This window comes from Pelophylax lessonae (genome assembly GCF_965119305.1).
Source record: "Pelophylax lessonae genome assembly, chromosome: 3".
NCBI lineage: Eukaryota > Metazoa > Chordata > Amphibia > Anura > Ranidae > Pelophylax > Pelophylax lessonae.
In genome coordinates this window covers 127,682,296-127,703,582 of record NC_138770.1, presented here as the reverse complement: position 1 = coordinate 127,703,582, position 21,287 = coordinate 127,682,296, and the positions used below count along the sequence as shown (strand labels likewise).

The window sequence follows — 21,287 nt, the reverse complement described above, 5'->3', positions numbered from 1 at the left end:
TGTTTCATGGGCATGAATATATGCTTACTAACGTGAGTGCATAATTTTATTCATTAAACCTGTTGTATAAATTCTACACTTAGAGGCGCCTCTGTCTGTCTTTGTTTTAGCCCTGTGGAACCCCTGGCTTTTGGTTTCTGGATGGCTGCCCTACATGGTGGACTTTTTCTCCCCCTGTGCCATTAATGACTTTTAACTCTATGGACTTTTGGTTCGATATGTGATCAAGCGCCTGTTAACATTGTATAAAGGGGGACTGTGCTGTAAAGGGGAGTTGTGGTGTGAGGGGGGGGGGGGGATGAGGACAGACTCCATAAATATACGAACCCCCCACCCATCCACCCTCAGTCCTTGGGAAAGTTTACTGCCAGGAAACCAGTCCCTGGCGCCACTGAGCTAAAGTTTTTGCATCTGCTATGCTGTCCCAGGTCTTCTATTAGGAACATGTTGAATTTTGGACAGCAAAGGAACTCCTTCTGAGCTAAGTGGTGCTCACGTAATGATATGTGAGTACTGCTCAGTCCTGGAGTACCATGAGGCCATCCTGCAGATGGTGTGTCAGTGGAAGGTTGGGCTTGGGAGAAATGGGCAGAATGACATAAGGGTCATTGTGCTTGAAGGGGACCAGAGTCTCTGAACAGAGGAGGAAGCTGGGGACAGTGCTGGAGCATAGAGCGAGTAAGTAAAGCTTGGGCATATTTTTTTTTTTCAATACAGAAGAAGAGGAGGGAAGAGGGGGGGGGGGGGTGTTACACTTGTAGTAAAATCTCCATATACAAAATAAAATAATTTGGTGCTTTCCCACATTTTGATCACAGCATTATTTTTAGCCATTGTGTCATGTTTGTATGACTTTGGATAGCCAATTTATCAATAAACAGGGCCTTCCATTTGTACCGCATTCAATTTTCCCCAGTCTGAAATACACCACATGCCAGAATAGACATTTTGCTTAAAGTAGAGTTAAAGCCTTTCATTTAAAAAACAAAAGTGCTTAACTTCTGCATCACCTATTTATAAATGCTTCTGCACTTACCATTATCGAATAGCCCCCCTGCAAAGTCTCAGAAATCCCTGTTGATCCTGACAGTGAAGTGCACCTTGTGCTGCTTCTCGTGATAGGGGGACACTGATGCACTGCTACCAAATTCAAATCAGTGTTGTCACCCTCATGTGGGCTGTGGCTGCTTGCTCTACAGTAAGATCAGAAGATGTTGAAGAAGGGGTAGTTACCAGCATTGTCATAAGCGGGTAGGTTGTCGGTTAGCAGCTGGCCACACTGAGCCTCCCACTGCTTGCTGGATTGGCAGCACTGTCTATGCTGCTGAAACCCTCCAACTGTGAGCTGCAGTGCCTGGAACTGGGAGCATATGAAATAAAAATGGAGGAGGATTTGGCTGACTCAAGGGAGGTAAAATACGTTTTTTTCTTAATTTGTAAAGAGTGTTCATCACAAATTAACTGGATTTGAGACCTTTTAAGACTGTTATACAAGAGCCTTTAATAGTGCTTTAATTTGCACAGGCTGGCTAAAAATGGCACGAGTTACTGTATGTAAGCACACAAGGGATGCTGGAGTGAGGGGTAGTGTGGTCATGCACGAGGCCTGTTATCTTTCACACACATAGCATATGACTTTCGTAAAGTCTGAAGTATGATGACTGAAAGTGCATGGAAAACCTATATGCACTTCAAACATCTAACCACCACATGCACAATAGATTTCCTTTCTTACATGACTTACATGAGTAAGAATTTGACCCAGATTCCATATTTACCAAATGTCCTAAAGCAGTCTCTCAGCTCATTCAAATGAAAATTTAGAGGTGGCTCGTTCATAAGCAAATCCAGTGGCAGCTCATTCATATATAGCAAATCCTCCTCCTCCATAAAAAGGCAATTCAGCACATTGCTGAGTCTGCACACTATTAACACTGCACATCCTCATAGACACCTGGGCACTGGGGGAAGACAAAAGGGGTGTGTGGTCATTTTAGGATGGAGGTGTGAGGGGAGGGGGTGTAGGTATCCACTTTCTTTCACCAACTTTGGGGGCATGTTTTTTCCCACTGACAAAATAATACTGACCACTGCACTCTGTATACCTAGTCTGACTCTTGACCCCTGCACGGCATTCTCTATCTTATGTGTTACACGTATGCCCCCTGTACTGTATATGCTATGTTGTGCCTTATATTCCTGGCCCCTGCACTGGAAATGCTAACTTGTACTTTATACTCCTGAACCCTTTACTGTATGTGCTATATCATATGTTATACTCCTGACCCTGCACTGTATACGCTATGTTGTATGCTATACTCCTGACTCCTGCACTGTAAACGCTAAGTTGTACTTTATACTCCTGATACTTTCACTGTATACACTATATTGTACGTTATACTCCTGACCCTGCACTGTATACACTATATTGTACGTTATAATCCTGACCCTGCATTGTAAACGATATGTTGTACATTATACTCATGACCCCTTCACTGTATATGCCATATGGTACGTTAAACTACTATCCCCTTCACTGTATGCACTATATTGTACAGTATGTTATACTTCTGACCCCTGCCCTGTATATGCTAGGTTGTACTTAATACTCCTGACCTCTGCATTGTATATGCTATGTTGTACATTATAGTCCTAGCCCCCTATAATGTATACGCTTTGTTATACATTGTACTCCTGACACCTGCACTATATACGCTATGTTATGTTATACTCCTGACCCCTGTACTGTATATGCTATGTTATACTCCTGACCTCTGCACTGTATATGCTATGTTGTACATTATAGTCCTAACCCCCTGTACCATATATGCTTTGTTATACAATATATTCCTGACGCCTGCACTGTATACGTTATGTTACGTTATACTCCTAACCCCTGTGCTGTATATGCTCTATTGTACATTATGTTCCTGACACCTGCACTGTATACGTTATGTTATGTTATACTCCTGACCCTTGTACTGTATAAGCTATATTGTACGTTATACTCCTGACCCCTGTACTGTATATGCTATGTTGTACATTATACTCCTGCAATAAATACACTATATTTTATGCTACACTGCACTCCACATTTTACTCCTGACCTCTGCACTGTATTCACTATTTTGTACATTTTATTAGGGCCTAATTTTTTTACACAGGATTTTTGATACATGCATAAACCTTTAACCCATCAGCAACCAAAACAGGTGTCACAGTACTCTAGTACTCTAGTGGTGTTCATCCCTGTATTCTCTGCAAGACCTGGTGGATTGCGGCACTTTAAATAGATTGCAAAGACTAAAAGTTGTAGCTAACCAAACATAGTTACATAGTAGTTGAGGTTGAATAAAGACAATAGTCCATCCAGTTCAACCTGCGTAGGAGTGTATGGACGTATTCATTTTCCTCTTACACTCCTTGCGACTGAATAGTTTTTTTTCTATGCTGAGATCACCGTTGAGGTATTTGTAAATCGCTATCATGTCCCCTCTCAGGCGTCTTCTCTCCAGGGAGAATAAATCAAGCGCTTGTAAACGCTCCTCATAATTAAGGTTCTCCAATCCCCTAATTAGTTTAGTTGCCCTTCTTTGGACTCTCTCCAGTTCCAGCACATCCTTTCTGAGGACTGGTGACCAGAACTGGACAGAATACTCCCGATGTGACCGGACCATGGATTTATAAAGTGGTAGGATTACAGATTTATCTCTGGAATACATCCCCTTCCTAATGCATACTAATATTCTGCCGGCATTTTGGCAGCTGCAGCTTGACATTGCATGCTATTACTAAAGCCCCGTACACACGAGAAGAAATTCGGCTGGGAATTTTCATCCGACGACCGATCTGCCGATTTTCGGCTTGTTAGTATGGTGCTTCCGACAACCGATTCCGACTTTTCGGCCGAAAAAATCCTGGTGTGCAGGCTATATAATTTTCATCGACCATCAAAACACGTCCGATTTTCGTGTTATTAGTACAGATTTCGATGGGGAAAAATCTTATGAGCAAGACTAGGCATGCTCAGAGATGAAAGAACACATAGAAAGCAATCCAAAACATGACATCACTTCTGAAGTAGAATTCTGTCCTGCGGGAAAATTCGTGTGCAGTCTAGGCACATTCCAACCAACAGACACCACTCTGGACAAAAGACGGACGACCGGTCGGTGGAAATTCGTTGCGTGTGTACGAGGCTTTAGTCTATCTTTGTTAGGGATACAACTGGTAGCCTGATGGCAGAGGAAGGCCCCACGTGTGCCGGAGGGCGGAGCTTAGACAGGAACCCCCAAGGTAAGTGACACAGGCTAACCTGAGGTGCAGAATCTAAGTATCCACCGGTTTTCGCCAGAGCCTCTAGTGGTGAGGATGGACTTCGCTGCGTGTGGATACCAGGTCGCGGTCCTCAGGGTCGCCCCACCAAGGGAGAAACCGGTCAAGATCCGAAGGCGGATAAGCAGACAAGGGAGATCCGAGAGAATGTTCAAACAAGCCGGGGGGTCAGGACGGGCAGCAGGTCAACGAGGTCAGGAACAAGCCAAAGGTCGAAACGGGTATCAAACAGGTAACAGGACACAGGCTTCAAGAACACAGGAGGAGCTGCAGAAAAGACAGCAAAGACACAGTGCTGCTGAGCTGTTTAAATAAGGCAGCCTGTTTGCGAATTATTGCAATTAGTATGCTCTAGGTTAACCCTTTAGGTTGCAGACTCATGACAGCACATCAGTGTGCTAACAATCTTCTACTAAGACTCCCAGATCTTTCTCCATTCTTGATTTCCCCAGAGGTTCCCCCCCTAAAGTGTATTGTGCTTTTATGTTTTCAGTCCCCAAGTGCAAAACCTTACACTTCTCCACATTAAACCTCATTTGCCATGTAGTTGCCCACTCTGTTATTTTGTTCAGGTCATTCTGTAAGATATATACAGTATATCATGGTGAGAAGTTATTGCCCTGTTTAATTTTGGGTCTTCTGCAAAAACTGAGATTGAGCTACTGATCCCATCCTCAATGCTATTTATGAATAAATTTAACAAAATTGGTCCCAGGACTGAGCCTTGGGAGACCCCACTTATCACTCCAGACCAGTCTGAGTATGCGTTATTTATCACCAAACAAATACATAACTATTTTATATTATATATAAAAAATCCTTCCTGTGTTATATATAGTATAATAGTTTTTAAATCAAATTATTCAATAGGTTAACAATATACCTCTTGTAGGACTTTGTCCATTTTAAATGAATGCCCACTGCTAATTAAAATTAATTAGCTGACAGAAGAATGAAGAGGAGGAGAGGAGAGGAGCAGCGCTCACCTTCCCGCGGGTTCCCGCCGCCTTCAGAAGAGGACTTGAGGAGAGAGAGGAGCAGCGCCAGTGTCACGGTTGAGTCAGCGAGCCAGCCCAGGAGAGGAGAGCAGGTAAGTGATTGAAGCCGCTGCAGTGCGATGCCATGACCTGTGACGTGACCTTTGACATGACCTTTGACATGACCTGTGACATGACCTGTACCATGACCTGTGACATGCCTGTGCCATGACCTGTGACATGCCTGTACCATGACCTGTAACATTCCTGTACCATGACCTGTGACATGACCTGTAACATGCCTGTACCATGACCTGTGACATGCCTGTACCATGACCTGTGCCATGACCTGTGACATGACCTGTGACATGCCTGTACCATGACCTGTGACATGCCTGTACCATCACTTGTGCCATGCCCTTACCATGACCTGTGCCATGCCAGTACCATGACCTGTGCCATGCCTGTGTCATGACCTGTGCCATGACCTGTGACATGCCCTTACCATGACCTGTGACATGCCCTTACCATGACCTGTGACATGCCTATGCCATCACCTGTGCCATGCCCTTACCATGACCTGTGCCATGCCTGTACCATGACCTGTGCCATGCCTGTATCATGACCTGTGACATGACCTGTGACATGCCTGTGTCATGACCTGTGCCATGACCTGTGACATGCCCTTACCATGACCTGTGACATGCCTATACCATGACCTGTGCCATGCCTGTACCATGACCTGTGCCATGACCTGTGACATGACCTGTGACATGCCTGTGCCATGACCTGTGACATGCCTGTGCCATGACCTGTGACATGACCTGTGACATGCCTGGACAGAAGACTCGAGGAGAGAGAGGAGCAGCGCCAGGGTCACGGTCGAGTCAGCGAGCCAGCCCAGGAGAGTAGAGCAGGTAAGTGATTGAAGCCACTGCAGTGCGATGCCATGACCTGTGACATGACCTTTGACATGACCTTTGACATCACCTGTGACATGCCTGTGCCATGACCTGTGACATGACCTGTGACATGCCTGTACCATGACCTGTGACATGCCTGTACCATGACCTGTGACATGCCTGTACCATGACCTGTGCCATGACCTGTGACATGACCTGTGACATGCCTGTACCATGACCTGTGACATGCCTGTACCATCACTTGTGGCATGCCCTTACCATGACCTGTGCCATGCCTGTACCATGACCTGTGCCATGCCTGTGTCATGACCTGTGCCTTGACCTGTGACATGCCCTTACCATGACCTGTGACATGCCCTTACCATGACCTGTGACATGCCTATACCATCACCTGTGCCATGCCCTTACCATGACCTGTATCATGACCTGTGCCATGCCTGTACCATGACCTGTGCCATGCCTGTGTCATGACCTGTGACATGCCCTTACCATGACCTGTGACATGCCTATACCATCACCTGTGCCATGCCCTTACCATGACCTGTGCCATGCCTGTGTCATGACCTGTGACATGCCCTTACCATGACCTGTGCCATGACCTGTGAAATGCCTGTACCATGACCTGTGCCATGACCTGTGATATGCCCTTACCATGACCTGTGACATGCCTATACCATCACCTGTGACATGCCTGTACCATCACCTGTGCCATGCCTGTACCATTACGTGTGCCATGCCCTTACCATGACCTGTGCCATGCCTGTACCATGACCTGTGCCATGCCTGTGTCATGACCTGTGCCATGACCTGTGACATGCCCTTACCATGACCGGTGACATGCCTATACCATCACCTGTGACATGCCTGTACCATCACCTGTAACATGTCCTTACCATGACCTGTGCCATGCCTGTACCATGACCTGTGCCATGCCCTTACCATGACCTGTGACATGCCTTTACCATGACCTGTGACATGCCGGTACCATGACCTGTGCCATGCCTGTACCATGACCTATGCCATGCCTATACCATCATCTGTGCCATGCCTGTACCGTGACCTGTGCCATGCCCTTACCATGACTTGTGCCATGCCTATACCATGACCTGTACCATGACCTGTGCCATGCCTGTACCATCACCTGTGCCATGCCTATACCATCACCTGTGCCATGCCTATACCATCATCTGTACCATCACCTGTGCCATGCCCTTACCATGACCTGTGCCATGCCTATACCATCACCTGTGCCATGCCTGTACCATGATCTCAAAGTCACGCAATTTTTTTCCGCGTTTTTTGCCGCAAAGCAATACCTATTACATTTTTCTTTTTGCGCCCCCCCCCCCCCCAAAAAAAAATTTTGAGCACCAGCCGCCACTGAATACCAATGATAGGCAATGTTCACTTCCACTGACACCAACGATGGGGCACTTTTCCTCACACTAACAGCAACGATCGGGCACTATTCCTGACACCAACAATGGAGCACTATTCCTCACTCAAATACCAATGATGGGGCAGTGTTCACTCCCACTGACACTATAATGTTTTCTAATCCCACTGGGTACAGTCCAGACCCCCTAAAGTTTAAAGGGCTGTAAACTGGCCCTATTTTTTTAGAAAGACTGAAGACCACTGTTGTAGATCATAATGACATACAGTACATATTTGCTTAATGCAAAGTTGTGAAGCTCCACTCCAGTGTCCTTTTTCCTGCAGAGGTTCTGCTTTACTCTCAGTATGAGGATACATACTTTTGCTCTTTCTCCCTAACTTTTACATTGATGTAAACTTGGTAAAACTTTTACATGAACTATTCCTACTTCATCCATTGTTGATTTCAAACCCATACATATTAGACTTTTTCTGTAGTATTTGGTGTCACTTCACCAGGATGTTCCCAAGTGACCCCTTCCAAGGTTAGCAGATTTAGGGCATTCCTAGACCACTAACAAATTCATTTTGGTTTAAATTTTGCATAAACCAGGAAGGGTCGCCCCTCTTTTTTTGCTGTATGATTTGCCCTTTCATTTTCTCTTCACCAAGAAAAAAGGTGATGGGAATTCCAAAACTCTTCCAGCTATGGGCAGAAGGTGCAGGAGAATCTTCCAATGAGGACACCTGTTCTAGTGACAGGTTCTCTTGTGTTCACTTTAAGAATAGAAGTGTACAGCAGTTTGCAAAATGCCTTTTAATGGGGTGACAATCTTAGAGAAAAGAGCGATTCATGTAAAAAATCTATGCTCAAGGCTAAAAGTAGATGTTTTTTTGAAACTTCATTAAAAAGGACAGTGAAGAAAAGCTGAAGTTTAGGTATGACAGCTTTTACATAGTTGCCTTGGTTCAGCTTGGACCAATGTGAGTATGTATGTGCCATTCATGTGAGATCCCCATAGAAGACTGAAATTACTGCAGTAGCCACCAATATCCCAGCAATCCCCACTAACTTCTGGATCCCATACTGAGGAGATGCCCTGCTACTTAGTGAACACAGGCAGTCGTTTAGTTGGCACAGGTGCCATTCAAAGAGAACTTTTTATTTTCTCAATGAATGCAACGTGTTCTCTGATTGGACAAGGTGGAGATCATCCCCATGATTTCCCCGCCTCTAAACTCTGTCCAATTAGACAATGCTTTTCATTCATTGGGAAAATTAAAAAAGCTGCCAGAGATAGGGGGAGCCTTGACAGCACACTGCGGGAGAGATGCGATTTTCAGCCGCATGGATAGCTGTGCTGGGGCGACATCACTCCCTTGCATGTGTACGGGAGTCGCGTGGCAGCGGCACACAGAGCGGGCCTGTAAATGTGGTCTGAGCTGCACATGTGTGGCTTAGATTATATTAGGAGCTGACAGGCAGTGGGAAGATTTATGATTGAAACGACCTCTAGGGTCCCTTCTGGTATAAAAAACCCTGCCTGTCAAAGATTTTTCTAATGACTGAGTTTACTACCACTTTAAAGTCCAATTCTTGGTTGAATTATTTTAAAAAGAAAATAGAACCTGGGCTTTTTTAAAAAGACATAAAAAGCAGCCCTGGGGAGGGGCGTGGTCTGGACATGGCCGGCTGAGGCTGTGTTTTATCAGAGCTCCGTGCTTGCTTGTGCCTAACCTAGCCTATACAGTCTGTTGACGGTGGGGATAAGGTCTATGAAGCGTCGGAAGACTAGGGGCACCTCTGGGACTTCGGCGACCCCCCTCAGGACTCCGGTAAGCGGCGAAATCAGACAATTCTTCTCCTCTTCCCCGGCCCCAGCTCCCATGAGCAATATGGCGGTGGCCTGCTCCACGCCGCGGCCTGCAGCGGACTTACCTCCAGCTTCTCCGGCGTCCTCAGCTGCCTCAGATCTCCTCCCTGATACGTCAGCCGCACTCCGCCCGGGGGATCCCAGTACATCACTACTGTCACAGCGGGTAGAAGTGGATGAGGAACTTTGCGCCATATTGCGCGCCTTACCTAGCAAGGCTGACATTGAGGCCATCGTGGGCCGCCTGGAGGTGACTCATCAGCGAGCTGTTAAAGAGGTGAGGGCGGAAGTGCAGCAAGTCACGGAGCGGGTGACGGCCAGAGAGACTGCTCTCACGGCCATGGATTGCCGCTTCGGAGCCCTGGAGACAGCTCACCGGGCTCAGGTTGAATCGACCACCGCCATGCAATTACATATGGAGGACATTGAGGACCGCAGCAGAAGGAATAATGTGCGGATCAAGGTTCTCCCTGAGGCAACAGGCCCTGATGACCTCTCTGAAATCTCAGCGATCTTTGCCCAGCTTCTGCGGGACTCACTGCCCCTAAGCCAGAGCCTGCGTGCTGGAAGCTGCCTCTTCCTAGATACCGTTTATGCTGACTGCTATGCGCTTTGGAAGCGCCACCTTTGTGAGTACCATTCCTTTTACTCAATAAAGCGGTTTACTGCAACCATACAGAGAGCACTAGATCTCTTCCTTTGTTCCCCTTTTATGTCTATCGGTAAGAATCCCTCTGGAGGTGATAGGCTATCCATAGCCTTTACTATCTGAAGGTCCCTGTGTATATACAACGCTGTGATTGACCCAGCAGTGGGTCTATAGTGGAGGTGAGAGACCAATTCACCTGGTGGTGGGATTTCACTAATCACGAAAGCACTAATTAAGTTTTGCACAAGATTCTTTTGGACACGTGGATTCACCGTTTATTTGATTGATTGTATGGACATTGGAACATGTATGGACACTGATTTTGAGTTTTATTACACTATGTGTGCACATGACTGGTGCAACACTACTTTTTGGTTTAATTAGGTCTGTTGACTGTCCACTTTGTCCCTGATTGCCCTGGATTGCTTCCCCCCGTGGACACTGACTTGTTACTGCCCTCTCCCTGCTGGTGAACTTTTCCGGTGTGGACCCCCTTTGCCCCCCCCGTTATTACCCGACCGGGCTCTGGTGCTACTGACCTGGTGGACGCTTTGGAATTACCTCCCCCTTCATCTCCCGGACGTGCCACTGAGACCTTGAACTGTCCTACTGTCTGGAGCTGCCTCTACCCCCACCTTATGGACTGCGGGCTGCCTGTTCCCGTTTGCTTTGCTGCCCTATGTGACTTGAGGGGGTTGGGGGGACTCCGGTTGATCTCGGGGATGGGGGGAGGGGGTGGTTGGGGAGGTGAGAGGACTTCTGCAAATTCTGGGACACCTGGTTTGTTTGTTGTTTTTTTACCTTTGCTTGGCCTGCCGGGGACGGATCGCCTGGCTGGGGGGGGGGGGGGGGGCTTTGGAGGGTACGCCATCTTTTTGTTGGGATGGCCTGCGGGCTTGGAGCTAGGGGAGTAGGTTTTCCCCCCACTGCATACTGGTGGGTCATTCCACGTGGGGTTGTACGCTGCCATTGGGGACTCCAGGCAATCTGACTGCCCGGTGGGTTCTGGTATTCTTGTTGAATACATATGCACTTTTCGTTTTGTTTTATTTTGTTCCAGAGCCTGCGCTGTGCGGTCTCACTGGGGAGGGATGATGGTTTTGCTACACGCCCTCCCTGGGGCATACTGCACCGTGTATGTCTCTGTGCCTGTTTATGCATGACATGTTCTGTACTCTGACTGCCCTAACTGTTTCCGGGCTCCATTGCCTTCTCATGGGTTAGCTGGCCGGGGGATCCTAGCTGGGTCTTCTCCGCGCCAGCATTTGTAACACTCTCTATGCTCCCTGGCTTCCCTGTCTTGCCATAGGGAGGTGCGGTCTACGTTTCTGATATCCCCCCTGTATATACACTTTTCTACTTACTCTCTCCCTCTCCCCCTTTTACCTACCTTGCTACGGGCTAGGCGGAATGGGCAGCCGGACTCCGACCCGTCTGGTTGCGTCGTCTCCACCCTCGACCCCCCGTAGGTTAGCGCACGGGGTGTTGCTTGCATCCCGGTGCTAGTGCAGTATACATGCTTCCTAGTGTCTTAGGGTGTTATTTTATCTTCCTTCCCCTGTCTACTGCTATCTTCTCTTCCTTTTCCCTCTCGCTTATCTGGTGATCCCTTCCCTCCTCCTTCCCTCCATGCCACTCTCCCTCCCCTCTCTGCCTTACCTCTTAACCCACCTCCTCCTCCCTCTTTCCTACTCCATTATCCTTCCCTCCCTTCCCCTCTTCTCCCCAAGGGGGGGCGGGTGTGGTGGGTGCAGTGCTGGGCCATGGATTCTCTTAAGTTGATCTCCCTAAACGCTAAGGGGCTCAACGTACCAGAAAAGCGGAAGGTGCTCCTTAATGAATTACACCGCTGCCGTGCGGATGTGGCTTTCATTCAGGAGACCCATTTCAGAGATGATTGTCTTCCATTCCTCAAGAATCGGTTTTACCCTTTCTCGTATCACGCTACTAATGCCGTTGCAAAGTCTAAAGGGGTCTCCATCTTGTTGTCCACCCGAGTACCATGGATATGTGAGGATTCGTTGCTGAACCCGGGGGGGGGGGGCGGTTTGTTTTCCTCAAAGGATTGATTGGCTCCTTTCGCCTTACTTTTGCGTGTCTTTATGCACCTAACGACGGACAGGACGTCTACATGGCGGATGTCTTGGAAAAGCTTGCTGTATTTCAGGAGGGCCAGTTGATTGTGGGGGGGGACTTCAATATCCCACTGGTCCCGTCGGTTGACACTTCCTCTGGGGTGTCCTCAATCCCCCATGGAATTCGGAAGTGTTTTTTGCAGGTGCTTCACAATGCCCAGCTAGTAGATGCCTGGCGTCTACAACATGGCGGTGAACGGGACTATTCTTTTTTCTCCTCACCCCACAAAACCTACTCTCGTATTGACTTTTTTCTCATACCTCACCGCCAATTGCATGCGGTGCGAGATACTGAGATCGGCTCGATCACTTTCTCAGATCATGCACCTGTTTCTTTGATCTATAGTCTTGTGGATGGTGTGGGCACCAGAGTGTGGCGTCTCAGTGACTCTCTACTGCAAAATACTGAGGTACACGCTGAGATCCTTCGGGAACTTACTGATTACTTTAGGGAAAACACTACAGAGGACTGTGACCCCGGGGTGGTCTGGGAAGCCCACAAAACCATGATTCGCAGCCTTTTCATTAAAGCGGTTGTAAACCCTATAAAAAAAAAAATAAAAAAAAAAAAACCTGTAAGACAAAGGCATAATGAGCTAGTATGCATCGCATACTAGCCCATTATGTGTAACTTACCTTAAAACGAAGCCCCGACACGGACCCCCGGACATCGCTGCGGGCGCTGCCATGATCCCTCATCGTCTCTTCCGGGTTCGGCGTAAGAAACGGCTCCGGCGCGATGATTGGCCGGAGCCGCGATGACGTCACTCCCGCGCATGCGCGCGGGAGTGATTTTTCCGGCAAGCTCCCGGCAACTTAATTGAAGGTCCCCCCGGACCTTCAGAGCGCATGCGCCGCTCGCGCGAGCGGCTGCATGCACTGTAAATATCTCCTAAACCGTGCCGGTTTAGGAGATATTATTTGTACCTACAGGTAAGCCTTATTATAGGCTTACCTGTAGGTAAAAGTGTCAAAAAGCGGGATACTACCGCTTTAAGCATGGCTCACGCCTTAAGAAGGCCCACTTACAACTACTGGATACACTATTGGGGGATATTCACACTCTTGAAACTAGGCACAAACGCTCCCTGACCAGGGATGATGAGTGAGAACTATTCTCTCTTCGCCAGAAGGTAAGGCGGATCTTCAATGCTCTCGTCAGGCCTTCTACTCTGGAGACAAGTGTGGCCATTTATTGGTGGCCTCTGTCCGTGCGCAGCAGCTGGCAAACTATATTCTTAACGTTCGTTCGGCGGGGGGACGGAAGGTGGCTCTGCCTAGATTGATCGCAGAGGAGTTTAGGGCGTTCTACTCCGACCTTTATAATTTGCCTCCTCAGGCAGCCTCCCCAACACAAATTGACGATTATGTGGCCACAGCGCGTCTGCCCTGTCTTTCTCAGGAGGAGAGGGAACAGCTGGAGGCTCCGATATCTTTGTTGGAGCTGCAGGGGGCGCTGGGTTCGTTTAAGGTGGGAAAGGGCCTGGATGGCTCCACCCTCCTTTACTATACTACTTACTTTAAGACCCTAGGCCCCCATTGGGTGGCCTGGCTTAATCTCCTCGGCTCTAACAAATCCGCCTTTCCGACTGACTCGCTCAGGGCCCATATCTCCCTTATTCCAAAGGACGGGAAGGACCCGGCTCTTTGCAGTAGCTATCGCCCGATATCGCTACTGAATGTAGACTTGAAGGTCTTTTCAAAGATAATGGCGAACCGCCTTGGGCCCCTCATGCCATGCCTGATTCACTTGGAATAGGTGGGGTTTATTCCAACTCGAGAAGCGCGGGACAACACCTCCAAGGTGCTTAATCTCATACATCTAGCGCAGACGTCCCGTGTTCCATGTGTTCTTCTGAACACAGACGCAGAAAAGGCTCTCGACCGCGTCAGCTGGCGATTCATGACAGCCACATTGCGGACGATCGGTCTTGGCTCCACCATGGTGGCCTGGATTGGCCACATATACTCTGGCCCTACCGCTCAGGTAAAGTGCAACGGGGTGCTGTCAGAGTCCCTCTCTATAGGCAACAGCACCCGCCAGGGATGTCCGCTTTCCCCGCTACTTTACGCGCTTTCCTTAGAACCTTTTCTCTGCAAGGTCAGGGCCAACCCTGATATCACAGGATTGCGAGTGAGGGACATGGAGTGCAAGGTTTCGGCCTATGCAGACGATATTATGTTTTCCCTCTCCAATCCGGTAATTTCCGCTCCCAATCTTCTTAGAGAGCTGGAACTATACGGCTCCTGTTCTAACAAGATCAATTACAGTAAATCGAAGGCAATGGGAGTAGCAATGACGCCTGCCCTTCTGGCTCAGGTGACATCGTCCCTGCCTTTCCGCTGGACTCCAACAGCGTTGACGTATTTGGGTACCCACATAGCTCCTGACCTCTCCAAACTATACGGCCTTAACTTCTCTCCGCTTCTAGCGACAATCTGTCAGCTTCTCACGGTGTGGGCCGGGAGTATTCACTCTTGGTTCGGGCGGTGCAATCTCATCAAAATGTCAATCCTTCCCAAAGTCTTGTACCTTCTTCGGGCCCTTCCGATCAAGCTGCCGCCGCTTTTCTTCAGGCAGCTCCACTCCATATTTATACGCTACATTTGGCGCTCTGGTTCGCCACGCAAAGCTTGCTCCCTTTTATCTCTTTCCAAGCAACACGGCGGATTAGCTCTCCCTAATGTGACCAAGTACTACCAGGCGGTCCATCTCGGATGTCTGTTGGACTGGCGTCGTCATGGGGCGAATAAACTGTGGGTGACGGTTGGAACAGGCCCAATCAGCAATCCCACTGGGTGGCGCACCGTGGTGTGGGGATTCTTGCCCATCGTCGCTTAAATCTCATCCGACCATCGGTGTCACTCTGGCTGTGACAGCCTCCCTCCTCTCTCACCCGGCCATTTCCACCCCTACCTCTCCTCTGTTCCAAGTGTTGGGTAACCCGGCTTTTAGGCGCGGTATATCGGACCGACCATTCCAAACCCTGCTGGCCCTAAACCGGGGGACGGTCACACACTTCCTGTGCGCGGAAGGTTGGCCCTCGATTGAGGACCTGACGGCACCCACTGGTCCTTATGCCTTAAATTTCTCGCAGGTTGGCTCAGCTTCACCACTTCCTCCACTTCTTACCTACACCTGACCTTTCCAGCAAGGAACTCACGCCGTACGAAGATTTATGCTCCTGAGACAGGATCCTTCCCCAAATTCTCTCGCAGGCATATACTCTGTTGGTGACTCCTACAGAGGACTTTACCCCTGCATTTATCTCCAAGTGGGAGCGGGATCTCCACTTGACGCTCTCGCCAACTCAACAAATCAATCTTTGTACTATTGCATTAGAGACTCCGACCTGTACAAAGTTACAGGAATCTAATTACAAAGTGCTGACGAGGTGGTATAGAGTACCGTCCCTTCTGAGTAGGATGTTCCCGGGGACGCCTGACTTATGCTGGAGGTGTCGAGAGGAGCGGGGCACTCTCCTCCACATCTTTTGGTCCTGCCCTAAACTTCGGGACTTCTGGTCGGCGGTGCGTTCCCTCTTATGGGACCTCACGGACCACGCCATCCCAGACACCCCGGCCTTCTTTCTCTTGCAATTATCGAGCATTCCGATGAGGAAATGTAAAAAATCTATTGTACCCCATGTATTGTCCGCAGCGAAGTCTTGCATCCCGCTGTATTGGAAGACTGCCCAACCACCCTCCATCAGGGATTGCATGCGCAGATTGGAGGATATCAACAAGATGGAGGACCTGACCCTCACGGTGCTCCACAAACGAGACAGATACGAAAAAATATGGGGATACTGGAATATTCTTATCTCTGATGGGGGAAGGCCCTGATGTGCCCCTAATTCCGCTGAGATACCTGCCTTGGACAGGTGGTCTGGCCCGGCGCAGCATCCCACTGCCTCTGCCCATCCCCTCCCCCCACTCCCCCCCTCTCCCACCCTTGTCCTTTTTTCAATCTCCTCTTTTCTTCTCTCCTTTTCTTTGCTCTGGTGCTGTCCTGTCTCTCTGCCCCCTGTTATGTTTCCTATGGTACCAAGTAACGCTCCGTATGAACCGAATGTGGAGGCTTTCCTCCCCACGTTCCACCACTTGTTTACAACCTGGTTTACTCTTGAATATTGTGCTCTTGGCTGTATTGTCTAACTTAGGGTCTTAAGATCTTTTCCCGCTTTGTGGGGTCCATTTTCGATGTCTTTCTTTTGCATACAGATGACTCAGTTGTGCCTTTACCTTTATGATGGTTTTGCCTTCTTAACATTTTGCTTTACCTTCACTGGAGGATTGTTTACTGTGGTTGTTTTATATGTACCCTGTTGTTACTACTCTTTGATCGTTTCAATAAAATGTAATATTTGACAAAAAAAAAGAAGCAGCCCTGGATGCAATAGTTGCTCCCTGTTGTGCTCCCCCCCATGGACTTACCTATCCAAAGGTCTGCACTGGTTCTCCTCCAATTTGAATGATGCCCAATGTCATTCAACCCACTTCCTGTGAGTCCTGGACCTGTCCCTGGGGGCATGTCATCAAACAACCCTGTTCTAAAAGTAAAATGCACAGGGATTGGTGCCACATCTTTCTATCTTAGTGCCAGTCTCTGCTGCATTCAGGAGTGACCCTCTAATCATTAAAGAGGAGGATCCATGACGTAATGGGGTTTATTTACTAAAGCTGGAGAGTGCAAAATCAGGCTCACTTCTGCATAGAAACCAATCAGCTTCTAACCGCAGCTTGTTCAATTAAGATTTGGCAATAAAACCTTGAAGCTGATTGGTTTCTATGCAGAAGTGAGCCTGATTTTGCACTCTCCAGCTTCAGTAAATAAACCCCCATGTGACTAGACAGAAGAAAGGGAAAAGGGTATGTATGCTAATTTTTCGTTTTCTTTTTTATTAAAGGCAGTGGGGCTGCACCAATGGGGGGGCAGAACCCAAACTTAGGCTTTAGGGTTGAATAGTCTCCGGGACAGGTGCTTAATACATTATCATGGATAGCTCCCACTTATCTTCTTAACAAAAATCTTAAAGGGGATGTAAAAAAAATCTAGCCCATTCAAGTCCACTTATATGTTCTAGTAGTACAATAAAATAATAATATATTATATAATATATATCCATATATATATAATATAGTATTCCTGCAGACTGTACACTACTGAATGTCATAGTGTAGTAGAAAAAAATAAACAGCAATTTTGGCAAGAAACGTTGCCCTCCAGTGATTTCTTACTAAGTTGGTATTGGAGGGACCTTTGGGAGCTGCATTATCCAAATGGTGTTACTTGCTCAGAGCTCAACTATCTATCATTGGCATTTTTTACTTCTCCTGTTCAATGTAAACATTTGTCTTTAGATGGAAACTTGGCTCTTCTTGAGAGGCACACTGTCTGCATCTGTTCACACAATCAACTCATTCTCTCTGCCTCTTGAATGCACTTTATTGCTACCTATTATTCATGTATGTTTGGAGCTTAGAATAAAATGTAGGACACTTTCATCCAAATAATAAAAATTATTGAATGTAGCATCAACGTAAAATGCTTAGTTGCCATTCTAAGGTCCGTCCAGTTGTTGCACCTTCTCACTCCAGGGTTGCCAAAAATAAGATCAACCTCCTGTTACATTAGATTAGATATGTCAGTCAGTCAGTCAGTCAGTCAGTATAAATGGTAACAAGGGATGTACTAAATGATTATTGAAGTAATTGCCCCCAAGAAAAAAACATACAACTCGAGCAGCCAGGTTTCTGTACTAGTACATCATCTACTATATCTTTAAGAGTGACCTACATAGCTGTTTAATAAAATTAAAAAATATAAATACAAAAACTTAAAGTGGTCATTTTTAAATCTTAACAATATATTTAATAAATACAAATAGCTAAAAATGATTTTGCCCAATAATTGCTACTGAAGACTCAGATTAGAGTGATACAACTTTGTATCTGATGGGTTACATGTTATAAATAAAAACATTATGCTACAGGCAATTAAAAATGATTTATTTAAACAGGTTTGTAAAATAATATTTAATACTGTCGTTTTATTTAATAATGAACAAGCTAGCTTTTTAGGGTTGTAATTCTACTTTTATTATTCCATTGAAAATGTTGGAATATATAGTAGGGCAGTACAATAAGCAATGGTAATGTGAAAAGAGCAATAACCCATAACAGCGAATAGGGCATCATTCTATTTTAATCAGATCAGTAAAAGAGAAATGGTCAGTAACCACAGATTAGCTTTCAAGAGTTTTTCTAAATGTTTATAGCTAATTAGTGGTGTACCCTTTGTGTGTTATATACAGTATACTGATTGACACTGTTGTGTCAAATTACCACCCAGTTTAGGGTGTAACTTCTCCGTTTGGACAAGAGGTTTTACAACTTTAAACTAAAGTGATCCTCCTAACACCTAATGAATCTCTGATCTTGAAACACAAGAGACCATGTTTAAGTCTAGAAACAAGAGACAACTAAAAAAAGATTAACCTTGATGACGTCTATCCATAACTTGAAATATCAGTAATGTGTGGACATATGGATGAATAAAATCTGCTAGTATATTTTGTCTCTCTTTACAGACCTGCTACGGAATTTGAAATCTTTGTGAAAAAGATAAACATGATTTAGGTTCCGATCTCACTAGTGCAACTCCAAAGTCACAAGATTTTAAGTGCTTAAGTTTAACTTTTTGAGTCCAACTTTGATGGAAATTTGCACTCTCTAGAACTCAAGTGGCAAGAAAGTTGCATCAAAGTAGTGCAGGAACCTTTTCAAAGTCGCTGCAACTTTAGGTCCCATAGATTGGAACGTGTACCATAAAATCACTACGTCCAGCTGCAGTGTATTACTTTTGCTTGAATTTTTATATCAGCATGTGAGTATCCATTTTTCGTTTTGGATTTAAAAAAATGTATTCATGGTAATGCACAAGGTGTTCGCACCCTCCTGTGTGTTTTTTTGCAGTGTGTTCAGAAGACTCCCCGGTCTGTGGAGGGCTGCACGCTTGAGTGGCATTGTGGATAGACGTGATGGAAGAATATCCCTGGTTTTAACGATGGAGTGTTTTTGGAGTACGCAATAATTAATTTCTCTAACCTGTTTGCTGAACTGCAAACAGGTAGAATTCAAGGCGAAGCCTGCATCTCCCCAAACCAAAAACTTTCACCCTATACGAGGAAAAGATTGGTTCTATTTTTGAACGGTAATGGGAATTGGGAGACTATTATTCATAAAGTGCAGCATAAATTTGAAGAGCAGCAAAACCATTGCATTTTTGTGCTAATCTGGCTGTAATAGTTAACGAACCATCATTTCCTCCTAGATATTAGTAATACATACAGTTGCCAAAAGTTAGTTAAGCCAGGAATTGAAGTAACTGGATTGAACTTCTCAGATGATGTAAAAAGTCAGTTCATCCAAAACGAATATATTATTGGGTAGACACTGATGAAATTAAGTTTGTTTACTGATCTTTAACATTTGTCAGGGATTCAAGAACTAAGTTTTCCTTGCAATCTAACATAAATGAAAAACACAATTTGGAGGACAAGACCTACACAAAGATGTTATTGGTTGAGCAAACCTGGGAACTGGGATTTCTTGGTTGCAGATTATGAGAGGTATGGCAGCTGCCAGCCAGTAAATCATTAATTCCTGTAGTGCAGCCTTTCTCAACCTTTTTAACATTGAGGAACACTCAACATAACTTTCCGATCTCAGGGAACCAATAATTACCGTATCAACAGCTCATTGTACATTAATGTGGTGGCCAGTGGGAAGAATGCTTCTCACATATGTGATCAGTGGGAAGAATGCTCCCTTACAGATAAATAAAAAGATTATTGGAGTCATTGGTTACATACCTGAGACAAAGAAGTGTTTAATTGTTCAAGGAACTCCTAGCAATGTCTGAAGGAACCCTAGGGTTCCAATGAACCGCTGAACCCTGGAGGTCTAGTGTCTTGTAGGAATGAAAGAATATGACGTTTTAAAAGAAATGTTGCATATTATTGTATGAAAAAATTTAGGGGCCTGGTATTGGGGCATTTGGTACATATGCCCGAGATTAGGTATATGTGTTGGACATGCATTTTAACACCAAATGTGAAAGTTCAGGTTGCTTGGTGACTGAACAAGGCCAAGTTTCATATGCAAATGCTCGACATCTTTCAGGTTGCCAACAACTCTACCTAATAAGAAGAAACGGGGTTGGATTTTAGCATGGCACCAATTTAAAGGAAATTTTTCAAAATTTTAGTCTTGGACAGCATTCTTGCACAGATTTTTCAGCTGATAAAGTTTTTATAAGTTTAAACGCAGAGTGAGAAAACTATAAGGGACAACCCAATGAACAGATGCCAGTTGTACTACCATCTTGGTTATTTTGATTTGCAGGAGTCATAACAATTCCATTAAGGGCTTGGTGTACCTACCTGTTGGTCGGTTTATTTGTAAAGTCCTGGTGTCTGGCTTGGGACGAACATTGCCAGCATGAGGAGGACTGGCCAATACACCGGGTCTGGGCACTGGTAGCACTGCACTGCCATGGACCAGAGGAGGAGGGAAGTAGTAGCTTCTTTGAATGGGGTATCCATACATCCTGTAATGAGTTCCATGAACAGCCACCAGTACAAAGACAAAAAGAAAAAGCACAGCTCGGCTGAGCAAGGGAATCATGCTGCTGAACACACAGAGACACAGATTCTCTCTGCAAAGTGCCTACAAAGACAGATAGTGTATGTAGAAAGCAGTCTGCCAGGTGTCTAGTAACCTAGCACTGGCCATTAAAAGCTCCGCCTATTCTTCCTGAGTTCTGCACACCAGGGAAAAACCAATCCTGTGCCTCCCAAACCTAACATCCTAATATGCGTGCAAGGAGAATGACCCTTAAAGAGCCATAGACCTGAACAAGAGCTTCACACGTATCCATTAAAAACACTAGGCATTTCACACTATGATAATATTTTCTCTGTTGAAGAATGCAACCTTTTCTAAAATTAAAA

The 21,287-nt window shown here is 46.2% G+C and overlaps 1 protein-coding gene across 1 annotated transcript in view; it reads right to left on the bottom strand.

Moving 5' to 3' along the window:
- Positions 1 to 21,000, bottom strand: part of MATN3 (matrilin 3) — a gene marked incomplete at its 3' end in the record, with an annotated part of 48,502 nt that extends 27,502 nt beyond the window's left edge. Inside the window, exon 1 of the mRNA XM_082250792.1 lies at positions 20,718 to 21,000. Within this exon, the coding sequence (XP_082106918.1) occupies positions 20,718 to 20,961 (244 nt within the window). The 5' untranslated portion in view covers positions 20,962 to 21,000. The remainder of the gene's footprint in view (positions 1 to 20,717) is intronic.
- Between the last annotated feature and the right edge of the window lie 287 nt (positions 21,001 to 21,287).